Below are 15,030 nucleotides of genomic sequence, written 5' to 3' on the forward strand. Positions count from 1 at the left end.
TTCTTATAAATTTGATTTCAATCCCTTGACAAATTTGGATAATTGCACTGTTTCTATTGATTGTGAGGAATTTAAGAAGTTCTCTTGAGAACAAGAGTGAGCATGGCGAGATTTGGTTACAGCCTAGTTATATCTGATGTATGTTTTAAGCCATGTTTGATTAGTAAGATCTTGGGCAGGTTTTATTTGAAGTTATAACAGTTTTGTTACTGACTCTAGTTACAAAGGAGTTCCTTCAACTTTTGAACCCTTTACGAGTATAAAGAGTATAGTTTCACATAAGACTCAAGGATCAACTTTGATTCTTTCATTGTGACAGGAATTTGCAGATGCCACACCCCTAGTTAAATAATGGTTAATTGCTTTTATTGGATTGAGCTCACAATGGGATATTGAGTTGAATTTTAATCAGTGTCCACAAAAGAAAGCCGATCGAGCTAGTTGTTCAAATCATGTGGCCTCTATAAAGGCAGTAGTAGGCATCGTAAGTTTATGAAAAATGCAAGGCAACGAGGATGGCAATGGGGTGTTTACTTTTGCAAAAGGGTACAATTCATGAACTTACTCAAGGTCTTAGTATAATAAAATTACAGATATGGAGGTTAATAAGATGATGCTTACTAGCAAGGATCTCATTACATTTTATCTACATTTGTATGTATCATACATGTATAGGTAATATATGACTCAGGTGAGCATTTCAGCTCTGGGTCCTCTTGTTTGACCACTTAACAACATGCATGTTAGCAAACTTGCCAGAGTATTTACAAATATTTTGAAAGAGTACAAAAAACATGCAGTAGATGTAACAGTATCAAGTATGATAAATTTTCTGCACAAAAACCACAGCTTTGGATTGGCTATGACATTACAAACCTCTCAGTTTTTGACACATTGATAACTGTACCTGCCCACTCGCTGATTCACAAAATATAAAATGATAACCTCTTTTCTCAATCATTTTGTCATTGAGAAAATAAAAGGAGATTTGAAAGGAAAGAATTTAATTAGCAATCTTGTTTAACCCTTTGATGTCCTATAGAGAAGAAACAATTTTCTGTATGGGGGTAAATGGAATTCCATTAGAGCAGGTTTTCCTTGGTAGAGGAGGTTTGTCCTTGTTGGAGGTTTATCAGTGACATCAGAACCACAGAGTGGAGGGAGTCAATGACAGATTCCTCGTGTCGGCTGATTATGTCGGGGGAGATCTGATTATGTGGGGGGAGATCGTGCGATATTCTGAGTCAGTTTTTGTACAGCTACCTGTTTTCTGCCCCCTCTCACCACCGACTGTGACACATTCCAAAATATATGTAATATCTGGCTGTCCCAGCACCGAAATATTCTGATATTCATTTATCTACCGGTAATGAGTGTCCAGTATTATATAGCCTTAAGTTATTCTAGCCTTAAAGCTTATTCTTACATTAGTGTCCCATCTAAATTAATTAGGTTTTTATATTAAGATTCAGTAAAAATTTATACTGTACTTTTCTATTTCCTATTAACCAATAAAAGGACCTTATAATCAGTAATTCTCCACGAAGTATGTATAATTTGTGTTGATGGTAGCAATTCTGATTTTCAAATAGAGTTATCTCTCTTTGAATGTTTCGCTAAAAAAATATGTGTACCCTGCATCTGTTACTTTTCTTATTCATCAGAAAGTTAATAATTTCGTTTTATTGAATCAGGAGGAATATGAAGTGACGGATACAGACAATGCGGTCAAGGTTCACACAGACAAGCCCCATCTGGTCAGTTTGGGAAGTGGACGCCTCTCTACAGCGGTCACCATACTGCCACTACAAGAGGGTACACTCTGTCTCAGAATCACACCAAATAAAAGAGAATATATTAGTCTTATTTAGAGTATTAAGTATACATTATTTTAGCAACATACATGCATCTATTTGGTTTTTTTCACAAATATTTACATGTATATTTTACATTACAAACTGAAGATAATTCATTATGATAATTTTGATCCCAATTATATTTTAATAGAGCCTAAGAGGCATTAACAGACCTGTTTACTCTTACGATTTCGCCGTATTTTGTACGGATTTTTAATCCAAAATACGTCTCACGTTTTGCAATTATGAAAATACGGAAATAAGAAATACACTTGTTTAGAGTTGAGAAGTCAGTTTTTCTTATGGTCTGTCCCATTTTCACGCTTTTTAATCGCTAAAAAAAATCAAACACATGCAGTTATGTCGGTTTGCCAAAACACCGTGGTATAAGACCATGTTATTAAACTTTTTTTTAGAAATCAGAAAAAGCAGTTGTTCTCCATTTATATATGTAAAATTGATGGAAAGTGAAATCTTACTGGCAAATGCCAAATCTCACGGATAAATCTAATCAAAAATACTGAGAGACAACGATACAGGTAAACAGGTCTGCATTAAGAATTGAGTGCATTTTCTTTATAAGATTCAGTGCTGTGTAAAGTATGCCCCAGTCTGTTTAAGAGATATATTTATGTGCAAATTATATTTCCCTAAAGAACTTGTATTAACTATACAATTGAGGTTATCTTGTAATATATATGATGTGAGACTACCTGTACTAACAGACTGACTACATGTTTGTAGGTAGGACAGACATCGGTACCTACGATTCCCCCAGTGAGCCAGACATTATTATTCAGGGGACAGGGGTGGAGCCAGAACACTGCTATATCGACAACATCCACGGAGTGATCACACTGTATCCCCTCGCCAAGATGTGTGCTGTGGACGGGATTCTCGTCACTGAACCCACCAGACTTCCCCAGGGTCTGTATGCTGTTATTTAGTTGTATACTGGTTGTAGATCAGCCAGGTTAGGCTTCCTTAAGTTGTCAGTCATCCTTCTATCTAATTACTTACCCTCTACAATGGAAGGGAACATCAAAATAGAACTGGTCGCCCAGTGACGCAGTGGTTAGAGTTTCTGCTCTAGAGTCGTGAAGTAAGGAGTTAATCCTTACATCTTGGGTTTGAATCCCACTGGGGTATGTGGAGAACGGTCCTTCAGATGGGACCCTATGAATAAAGGCCCTGTTTTTACAGTAGGTGCTTTAAAAGGATCCCTTTCTGCTCAATGGCTGAAAGTGCCGAGTATAGGACAAAATTTGCAGCTCTCCACCAGTAAATGGTGGTGTCTCCATTTGAGTGAAAAATTCTCACAAAAAGGGACATTAAACAACATACAAACAAACAAAAAAATAGAAGAGCAGAGTTATTTTCGCCCCATGTTATTTTCAAGCTTTTTTTTACTTGCAAGCAATTTAGTCCCATATTTATTCATCAGGAGACAGTTATGTTTAGAGATAATGCTGTTTCATTTAATTTACCAAATTTTAAAAGAAGTAAAATTTACCTAGATGCAATTACATTATTTTTGCCTCATTATTTTCATGCTTTTTCATTTGCAAACAATTAAGTCCCATTTTAAATTCATCAAGAAACAGTCATATTAAAGAGTTAATGCTGTTTTCATTTAATTGACCAAATTTTTAATTTGTTCAGTGCATTTTTACAGAGTTGTCCTTCTTGACATAAAAAATCAATTGTAAATCAGTACCGAGTTTTACTCTTTATATTATATCTAGAAAAAGTTTATTTTTAGAACAATATGTTGCATTTATCTGAAATAAAATGCTTCAGATTTGTTTTCTTCTGAATTCCATTGAAGCGATGGGCATGATAGCATGTTTTTAAGTAAATCTAATATCCCTCAATGCACAGATGTGATCTTAGCTGCACCTACATGATAGGTGTTAGGTAACTCAACATAAACATTTGTTGATATCACAACATCAGAAATAGGGGACCCAAAACAATAAGATCTTTGGGATGGCTTATATATGAGCTGGTACCCACTGGTACACTAAATAAATCTTGTCACTGAGATTAATACATCCATATCAAAAAGGAAACTTATAAGCTTGTTTCTGCTTTAATTGTGAAAGTTGAGCATTCCAGTTGATACATGTCTGTGAGGTAAAACAGTTTTGTACTTGAAGCCTGAGATGAAATTGATAGAAAAGAAACAAACCTCTTTGTCTGTGAGCCCCACCCTGGTATTGGCAGATTGTATGGTTGATGCATGTGATATCTAGTAAATAACAGCTGATTCAATTAATCACATCAAGGAATACATTTTTATAAGAAAGAAATTGTTTATTGAGAGTTCTATCTGTCTGTTAAGTGTCAGAGTGATGACTTTCTAATAGAAACTGTTTGGCTCAGCGTATTCACAAATCTCCCAACAGAATGAGCAGTATCCTTCTTTGTATACATTTGAATTAAAATATCCATCTTTAGGTACTAAAAATAATGTTAGATTGAAGAAAAGTCATAATCCTTGCTATATATTGCTGTTTGATTATTTGAAAATTTGAGAAGTTCTACAAGTTCATATTTTACTCATCATTTTATCAGTAGAGTTACCTATATGGCCAACATATTTTAAAGAAATCCATCCCAAAATAAATCATAATGCTGCCTAAGCTGTGTTTTTTCTACTACTCATTTTTCCTTGTCCAGTATTTTACCCTAGATGAATGTCCTACCGTAAGTTTTTGCATCTTTCTTTATAGCTAAATGTTCCATATTTGCTTAAGTCTGTCTTCCTCAGATACATGTTCTTGGCTAAATGAAGATAGAGTTTGTTTAACAGCTCCATTGTTTAGTAATTTTTAGTCCTACAGTGCCTGAGTTTACAGAGGTATGACTTTTGGCAGTTTTTCTTCAAGTGCTGCTTTTGACTCCATTGCTTTCGGATAAATTTTTGGGGGGTACATAGTTTTAACATAGATGCAGATGACTCATTGTAATATTAATCAGACAAGCATGTACGAAATTAATTCTTTATTTTATCATAAATGTTTCAGTCGGACTTTGCCTCACTTAATAAAAGACATGTTCATGGAGGTGAAGAGTGCAGTGTGCTTTTATTCCTAAACAGTGAAGTAAACAGATGTAAAACTGATCGGTAATAACTCAGCTCAGGCCCCTGTTATCTTGGGTTCCTCAGTGTTCCTATTACCAGAATCTCTTAAAAGATGCTCAGACCTATTGAGATAAATCATATTTCTTCTTCAGGTTTTGTAAAGTAATGTGAGCTGTTCAAAACAATCTTTATAAATTGATCATAGAATCAAGTAAAACTTTTTAAAAATTTCGGAATATTGGAACAAAGCTATATTTCTTTTTTAACATTATTTCATTTAAAATCTCTGATACTAGGGAATTTTTTCCAACAACTTTCAATTAAGGTTTTTAGACCAATTATAAAAGTGATTGTTTTATTGTCTTACTGGCTGAGCCTGGTCAATTCTTGACTCATTTGAAGTTTCCTTGAGGGGCTTTGCTATAATTACAGTAGCAGCAACTCCCTCTCCAATCTGTGGTGGTCGTTATTTTACTCACAAGTAACTCATTACCATTCCTGTGGAATAATTAATTTCTAACAAAGAAATTGGAAAGAAAAATGACAGCTTTGGTGGCAGAGGGAAATTTTGAAATGGATGGACAAAGAATATTCAAAGAAAGTCTTCATGGAATTTTTAACCCTGAGATTTTAGGACAATTTTGAATTGTCATCATTTGTTGTTGCACATCTTAGTCATTGAAAATGCAAAAAAAAAAAAAATGAAAATAGAACGATTCCTGTTTATAATCTAAATTATGGTCTGTCCCCACCTCTCTCTCTCTCTCTCTCAAAGAAAAGAAGAAAGGATACATAAAAATACTTGTGGCCTAGAGATCTGCTTTTTCACTGAAGGGGAGATCTGTATTTCTAATGACCCAGCTATCTATAACCCAAGCATATAGCACTGGGTGCTTATTAGAGTTCATTATTTATCTATCAGATCTCGAACCATATGGAGGGGATTAACTCAGAAATGTAAAAATCTTGTTTTTGTTTCAAAAAAACATGGTACAAAATACAAATGGAATCGTGTGTCACTGATAGATTATGGTAGAGTTTGAGAGAGGTCTAATAATAGCACACAGACTCGAGGTACCTGTGTTATTTATTGGAATTATTAATACAGTGATAACCTTGTTGGTATAGGTGTGCTATCAAGGAGAAGCGGGATTCGGAAGGGGGTTATCTTGTAAAGGTGTATTTAACATCCTCATGAAAAAATAATCCCTCGATATCATATGCCAAGTTAGAGAAATGTTTCAGTGATATAAAAATTGAACTGACATGAGGAAGTGAGATGTGTTTGTTTAGTGTCTTGAAACACTTTGTCCTAGTTTGAACTTCTGTATTATAAAATGTCTACTGTGACTGGTGAAGGAAAAAAGTAGAGGGATAATGGGGAAACTTGAGATATATTTTCCGTCAACACTGTAGCCATTGGACATAAATCCCACAATGAGATATTGACAAATTTATAGAAAAATTACTTTGGAAATTCTTGTCATTTTTCTGGAGATTCCTAGTTGTAAGAAGCTTTAGTTGTGTGATTGATTGGACATTAGAACGAAATGGAGAAAACTCACTTCACAGTCACAGCAAAGGCTGAAGTTTGTCATACTAATGCAGATAAAAGTAAGATCTTTTAATGATTTTTTTTTTTTTTTTTTTTTATTTTTTTTTTTTTTCAAATTGATTTTTTTTTCATTTATTTATTTAATTTAAGCACTATTGAATTTAAATAATAACGGTAATAGCAATACATTGAGAAGTTTTCATGAATGGATCGAAAACTTCCGAGACCTTTAAAATCTTATTGTGTGGGGAAAACTTTTTACTCTGAAGTCATTGCGTCAAATTTCTAACCTGCGTCTTACTTTATATAATAAATATTAAAAAAGTTGCTGATATGCCCCATCCAAATATCTTTTGACTACAAGTAAGTACATTTTGTGTCAAATGGAAAGAAGTTTTAGCAGTCATTTTCAAAATGACAGTCAACTAGATAGGGTTAGACAAACCCAACCATTAGCCATTATGACTTATGCAGATTTTTTTTGAGAATCAAAAAGTACAGGGGGGGGGGGATGAAAAATGTGTGTCTTGGGGAGGTAGGTTGAGGTCCTTTATTACTTACTACATTAATTTTTTGAAAACAGGCTAGGCATCTACAGTCGGGGGCCAAGGGGACCAGCCTTTGGAAACTTCAGTTTGTTAATCATATTTAGAACAGTTTTGCAAGATATTTTGGCTATGATTGTTGTACTGCTAGCAGCTACTTCAGTCTTTGTCCCCAGGAACTGACTCTGTAATCTGTAATTTGTAGGGTTTTTTAGTGCTTATGAATCCTTTCTTTTGATGTTGACTTTCTGATCTTGTCCAGTTTGTTACAAACTTGCTCCTTACTTTGGCATTTTCCTGGTTTACATTTAAACAGAGGGATAAATATTTCACTCCGAGGGCTGTGTTGTAACAATTTCCAGGTTTTCAGTTCACTGCAAATCATAAACAATCCACCCAACCTTATAGATTTACAGAACAACAAAGGATTGCATATTGAAAGTGTTTTGGTATAATAGTGGGCTTTCCTAGTGTTTGGATCCCTTCAGCCTTTTGTTTTGTCTTGCGAAAATGAACATAAAATGATTTTGATTTAAAGTGCATTGTAGATTGTCTTTGAACTTTTTGATAATTATGTTTATAGAAAAACAATGGAGTCTTAGGGTCTAAATCTTTTCCTTGTAAGTTAATTTGTATATGAAACATAGAATTCAGGTATTACAAGCTTTGTCATGGCACTTTGATCAAAGTGATCGAAGTAAATCATTTTATTTTTTCATTAATTCTGTAAGTATTAGGGCTATATATGTATTACCTCCCACATACAAGTTTGAATCAATTTTATGTATATATAGTAAAAGTGCATTCATTATAATGATCATTTTATTTCATCGATTTGAGTCGCGTTTCAAATGCATTTTACAAGGTAGATTTCAAATGACTGTACTGTAATTTAGCATGTACATATGTATATATGATTTTTTCCCCATCTATGGAAAGTATTGTGGTAGAAATATTTCTTATGTATAGACAATGCTATTTAGGTCTTGACATTTTGAATTTGCGTCTTTATTTAAATAAACTAGTACAATTGGTAATACTGTAACATTTCCAAGGAACTGATAATTTTTAATACTCTGGGTCTTCTCCCAATGAAACACAACTAAACATTCAGTGATATACAATGAAATGGGCAGGTACAATTCGACGTGGACGGCCGAAAAAACATTGGATTGAAATTTTCTTTTGAATTTTTTTCAATCCACCTCAGCTACACTAGAAGGCACATTACTACAATATTGGCCCAATCTAAATCATAAATGATAAATAATTTTGTTAGGTCAGTATAAGATTGGAATGGGTTAATTACTCAGGAACAGATACTTCTGTTGTAATGCTCATCTTTCACACTTTATCAGCAATAAAGACATTCTAATCACTAAATAAACCAGGAGAGAATTTGTCCATTTCACGGGTTATCTCTGACCAATTGAACAGGGTAGATAACTCTCTTTTCATGGCTACTGATCATAAAACTTGGTTTTCTGGTTTTTAGGAGTCCAGAGGATTTTCTCCAGATGGAATTTCTCAGGGAAGACTGTTGAATCAGGTTTTGATTTCTGTCTTAAAAAGATGTTGAAAGAAGCAAACAGTTTGCTGTGTCTTTAGGTGTCTTTGAAATAAAGGCATGAAAAGATTGTTAGAGTTCTTTCCTGATAAGTAGAAATATTTCAGGGTAGAATCTTCAGATATTTTAATCTCTGTGTTTATTGATATTGGCAGTGGGTTAAATTCTTCTAGTGTTGTGTGCAGATTTGAGAACAGCTATAAGCAGTTGATGGATGACTTTTAAGCTGCATGACTTATGTTATATTGATAATAACAATAAGATAGATAGAATGCACTCCCTGTCAGATGGTATATGACATAAGATGTGCTGAACGCCATATGTCTGGGCTCGGGGTGGAGTAACCATGCATGCTTTCCTCCATCTTTGTCGTGCATCTTCATGTTTTTCATTTTTCTTTCTGTTTCATCATGTTTCATAAACTTTCGATAAGAGTCTCAAAAATTGTGTTTTCATAATTTTTGAGATCTGTACTGATTTTTTTTCGTGGAAGATGTGTTTTTTGGCCATGGAACTCTGCGAGAGAATAAGAATGTGTGTGTTAGCTGAATAATGGGGAGAGCTGATCTGTTCGATCTCCCAATAGTCTTATCTTGGATGTTTTGTGATGACAATCCACATATTGCGTTGGGTATAAACATTATCTGATGCAAATGGAAGAGTGAAATTGTTTTAGTTTTTAATTGAGAAATCAGGGAAATACTTTGTTAAAAGAAGGATTGAGAGAAATTTCAGTTTAAAATCCCATGGAGAAAAAGAAGTCCAAGAAAACCTTATCCTCTAAAACAGGTAATATATACTGTTCGTGATAATTCCACCATTATTTCTTTTGGAGAAGTACATGTATCTGAGATTTTTAATTGAGCACAAAATTGTTTTCAAATTAATGTGGCTGAGGAGCTAGTGTGTAATTTATGCATATTCTATCTATTTTGGTCTGTAATGAGAATCTGTGATTATAAAAAGTGGGAAGAAATATTTTTTATAAAAGGCAGTCAGTTATGAATACCAGAGGGGTCCAGGTCTAAAAGGCACATGTACTGATCAATAGTCTGACTTTATAACTGCTAGTATATTTTCTTTATCTTATGTGCCACATTTCACCCATGACCCAGTGTCAATTGATAGAGGATATGAAATGACTTTGAACAAAGATTTTAGCTCAAATATAAAGGTTATTGTGTGAAATTATGGAAATTACAGTCCGTAGTATGTTTTCACTTAAAGCTATATATGCCGTATTAGTGTTTTATTTTAAAAGTAATAAATATATGTGGTGTCTCATCAAGTTATATAAGTTATATACTTCCTGCAAATAAGACAATTCCACTCCATCACTTTTAAAAGTTATGAAATATTATTTGGTAAAAAATATTTTCTCTCCGTGTCGGATAAAAAACCGCCTCTTATTGAAATATTCATGATCACGTTGTCTCGCATGTTTACAGCAAACAATGGTCCAATCTCGTGAATGAACCGAAAAGCATGATGGTCTACTACGTTTTTACTACAAACACGTGAGTTAGGGATTGTCAATATTGAGAGCACCTCAGAGTTGGTTGCTTTTTGTACCGAGGAATAATCACGTGCAGTTGTATTTTCAATGGACATTTTCGGTTGGGTGAACTTCTACAGATGTCAGCGACTATGGATAAAGAAGTGTGGAAACCATGTTGCGCCAAAATGAAATAACTAATACAAACAAATGATATACTAGTAATTTGATCAATCAAAATGGTTATTAGATACATTCGATTCTGCATTTCTTAATAGTTCAAAACAACAAAAAGTATTCCACAGAATATCATGTATAAATCTGCACAATATACCGAATGCCAAAACAAGAATACTACTAAACAATATAATTATATTCTTTACATATGAACCACAGTATTTCTGACCCCTTTAAAATAATATAAAAAATCTTGCAAGTAGGTTATCAGCATTGGCTCCGGCTAATTCGAAAGTGAAATTTGGCAGTAAATTGTAGTGAATAAATAAAATTTAGTAGTGAAAGATATTGGAACCTATTTTACTTGTCAGATTTTTCGAGCTAGTTGATTTTATTCTAACTGTTCTGTCCCCCCACCCACTTTAAAAAAAAAACGATGCTACTTACCTGAATTAATTTTTCTTAATGGTTGGTTGTGCCCTCAAACTGGAATAGTTTTTAGAGGCCTGGAATTCCTTCACCAATTTTATTTAATTAGCCCAACTATATTTCTAAGACGGCAAGATGTTTTGTATGTAAGTTTCATCTATATATGTCATGTAGTTCATATTAAAAAACCAAAAGGGATAATTGACGATATCCCATTCAGGGTGTAAACATAGCAGTTTAAATTACTTTCCATACATTGTACTTGACATAAATTATTTTTGCGCATAATGCACTCCATACTGAAGATCCGTAAATGCTCACCCAACCGAAAATGTCCACTAGCAGTACAGCACGGGGAAACTCTAAACAAACGGACCTGTACAATGGAGTGGGGAAAACTTTAATTTCATCATTGTTAATCATTTGTATGCATATATGAGCATGGGATTAGTAGATAATAATGTACATAATGCATCAAGTCTTCCTGAGAGCGATTTTATAAACTAGCCTTTTTGAAAAACACATGTAGTATTTTATGTAGTAACCCATAAATGTATTAAATGCAACTCATTGAGCTGATTGGTCTATTTGTGTCCCTCAATGAACAGACGTCACAAAAAATATTTTCCTCGACCTGATGATTCTCGCGATACTTTTCCCGCGCACATGCGCAGATCCAGGATAAACGTCAGTCCTTTATTAATATGCATGAGAATATCGTGTTCTTTTCCTGACCAGTACTTTGTTAATACTGAATAAAATTTCGTCGAATTTGCAAGAATGCTTCATTTTTGGTAGCTTATCATACTCCAGAAATTTTTGTTCGGTTTCAACTGTGCAAAAATACTGTTTAACACGGCATACATATCTTTAACTTAGTCTGCTATTGTCCGTACTGTGTTCATATAAGTAAATCAGGTTAGTAGTGACCTTGTCCAATTTTCCAAATAAGGCCATGGTCGTTTCAAAAGTTTGTTTCAATTCTTTGTCCAGTTTAAGTCAATCTCTTTGGTCGAATCCCAGTTGTAAATATCCACTTTTACAAATACCGTTTTTCTGGTTTGTATAGGAATCTGGATTTTAAAGACCTGGTATTCCTATTAGTCTTATATACTAGCATATTCAGATTTATCAGTAACTTCTCGGTTAAAGTGATTAAAACTTCTGGAAAGGAGAAAATGTATGGCCAGACCTGGAATCAAACTCAGAACCCCTGGATCACTAGTCAGGTCCTCTACCAACTGAGCTACAGAGGCTGATATCCACGGCCCCATCCATTACATTCTTCCCTCCTTTAGAAATCATCTTTCCCCCCATAGACACAACCCAAGTTATAATTTGTGTCTGGAAGGACTTTCATCTGCAAGTCCAGGGGTGGTCAGCTGCACCTTAACAGTAATCTGTAACCGTGAAGAAAATGTATGGCTGGACTTCAAATTGAACCTGTGTTATTTTATTTTTCAAATGAATTATGAACTAAGTTAAGCTATAGGATGAAGTCTTTCTCTTATATTCTGGAACTAAGAATATCAATTGTGGATATCATGTCTATTTACTATATATACCAATAACTCAATATTGCCAGGGGGTCTAAGCCTTTCTAAAGAAGAGGGTTGGGGTGGGAGGACATATGCTTGTAAAATTTAAAGCATCTCCGTCCTTACTTAGTCATTATCGATTTTACATTTTTAAATTCTATACAAGTTACAGAATTAAAGTACGTTAGTCAAAACATATATTAAATGTCAGATTTTCCTATGAATCAGTTTCTGTTCATTATTGCACTGTGTAGTTGTGAAATCATTTTGGTGTATTCATTGTTATTATTACTCACACAGAGTCATTCAGAACAGGGGTGTATGTTATATACATTACAGCAGAATAAAGGTGCACTAATTCTGAGGACCTCTCATGTTAATACTTTTAAACAAAATTTCAAGGTCAGATTGTTTTATATGAAGGTCAAAAGAGATAAGTAGTTATAGAGCTGGAATAATTGTAGCATTATTCGACTGAAGTGTGGGAGCAGAGGAACAAGCACAGTAAAATTGATGAGCAGCGTTTGTCTTCCCTCATCATAAAAGGAACGACAAGTTGATCAAGCATCAAAAAACACAGGCGGCAGGCTCCTACTGAGAAAACACAAAGTGTGCTGCCCATTATGATGGGACTCCAGGCAAATGAAGCCATGCCTCCTTTAAAGACAGGCAACTTCCGCTCCGATAATTGAAACCACGACTGCTCCTGGGGCAGATGATGCCGATTTGTTTAAAAAAACTTGTGCCTGTAATTTGGTAATTGTCCGCACGTGCCACCTACATCAGTTGTGTTGCCTATTCCTTTTCTCTGAGGGTTTGTTATAAAGCTTAGAGCAGACATTTATGGCTGTGAGGTCTTGAACTATTATATCCAGGCTTTAAGAAGGTTCCTTTCTTTCTGAAAACCTCTGGTTTCAGTTGTGGCAAAATTACTGATGTAAATAATGAAATGTGAATCTTTTTTTTTTTTGCCCTTGCAGTCAAAATAAGGCTTGTTATGCTTGTTGTAGTTTAATAAAAGTTTCTCTAATGAGATTTATCATATTAAAATTTGAAAGATGTTGCTGCATGGTTGCAGGCTGTAGTATTCGCAAAGCTTGGTTATACTGTACCTGTAAGAATGGAAAAGAGAAAGGAAGAAAGCTGTACCTGCTACATGTACAAAGATTATCTATTAGTTATCTATCACTGGAGTGTGTATTGGCTGGAAGCTTGTTTATTTTGCCCACTGTAAGCAGCAGAGAATGAGAGTAATTTCTTTATGATGGATAATTGCTGTCACTGGCCAATTAATTTTCTGGTGCACCAACGTCTGTATGATATATATGGAGTTTCTATGTACACTGTACACATGTTTGAAGTACAAAGTGTACAGGGGTTAGATGATGTACATGTGCATTCCTAACAGTTTCTTTAAAGAAAACACTGTTTGATTTGATCTTGTATAGTTTTTTACTCGATAAAAATGTGCAAAGAATTCATGTAGTCTTGGGGGTGATGAATGAATTGCTTGAATCTGAGATCTATTGGAGGATTGCTGAGTTTTAATTACATGAGAGTGTTAAAGATTACAGGAATAGGAAGGTGTGAGATAGCTGTCCATTCTCCACATCTTCCTCATAAAATATTCCTCCCAACTCCCCAAAGTGTGCCAAATTACTCACACATAAAAATCAATCTTTACACTTTAAACCAATCATTCTGCAATTGGGTTGTATTTGAGAACTTTTTTTTCTCACTTTAAAATCTGAATCATTTCTGATGTGAGGTTCCTAAAAAAAAAGTTTCATGCCTTCCCTCTGAACGTGCTGTGAAGAACATGGTTTAAAGGTTTTACAAAGCACCATCAGAAAAGTTTAAAGTATAGGAACTGATTTTAAGTAAATAGGTTTTCAGTGTACGGTAAACATGACCAATAGGGCAAATGTAGGGAAATTCATAAATAAAATATACATCTTGAAAAAATTTTTCCTACATCTATCTAACTTTATAAGTCTAAGAGTCCAATCTTTTACTGAGCAGTCCAGAAAAATGAATTTTGGACTGCTGAGTGTGATATTGGACACAATTTGAGATACTGGACTGCTATGATGCTTTTTACGTCGAAGTGGGATCAGCTTTGTTCTTATTTAAAATTATTTCAAACATGGAAGCCAGCACAAGGTACATCAAAATAACAAGTTAAAGGTATAACAAAACATTGACTGTGCATGTTCTTGGGCAAAAATGTGTTTTGTTGACCAATATGCATTGAACCAAATGGTTTGCCAACAGCTTAACTTCTGCAGGAAGGCAGTTTCATTCTTGGTTGCAACAAGATGTATGTTGCCCTGACCCTGCCAATTACTGTATAATGGAGGTGAATAATGAACCAGTTATTTTGAATATTAAGAATATCAGTAAAGAAGGAAAAGATCCCAATATGTAGCATAAAGTATAGATTTATTTTTTGTAGGTTGTATGCTATGTCTGGGTAGATCTAACTACTTCCGATTTAACCACCCCAAGGAGGCCAAGAAGATCAAAGAAGCCATGCCAAACTGCAGAATCTCCTGTGCCCCTCTGGCTTTCCTTCAGGGTAGGTTTTGCACAAAGCCTGGTAGAATATCACAGTCCAAAATGATACCGCTGTTTTATAGAGATGTCAAAATTAACTCATTTTCTTCGTACTTTTCAAGACTTTTTGAGAGACTCAATCTTCAACTACTGTCATTTACTGATTTTCAAATGAAACTTAAAATAAGTTTGTATATACATTCAAACCTCATTATCCAGAAGTC

The 15,030-nt window shown here is 34.4% G+C and overlaps 1 protein-coding gene across 1 annotated transcript; it reads left to right on the plus strand.

Moving 5' to 3' along the window:
* Positions 1 to 102: 102 nt before the first annotated feature.
* Positions 103 to 14,828, plus strand: LOC134240073 (pleckstrin homology-like domain family B member 1; the record flags this gene model as incomplete). The annotated part of the gene is made up of 4 exons (XM_062722183.1): positions 103 to 138; positions 1,665 to 1,815; positions 2,601 to 2,783; positions 14,706 to 14,828. Coding segments are annotated over exons 1-4 (493 nt in total), but the record flags the coding sequence as incomplete, so codon positions are not given.
* Positions 14,829 to 15,030: the final 202 nt, after the last annotated feature.

Source organism: Saccostrea cucullata, unplaced genomic scaffold (genome assembly GCF_032062105.1).
Source record: "Saccostrea cucullata isolate Sc308-1 unplaced genomic scaffold, CSIRO_AGI_Scuc_v1 ctg14142, whole genome shotgun sequence".
Lineage (NCBI taxonomy): Eukaryota > Metazoa > Mollusca > Bivalvia > Ostreida > Ostreidae > Saccostrea > Saccostrea cuccullata.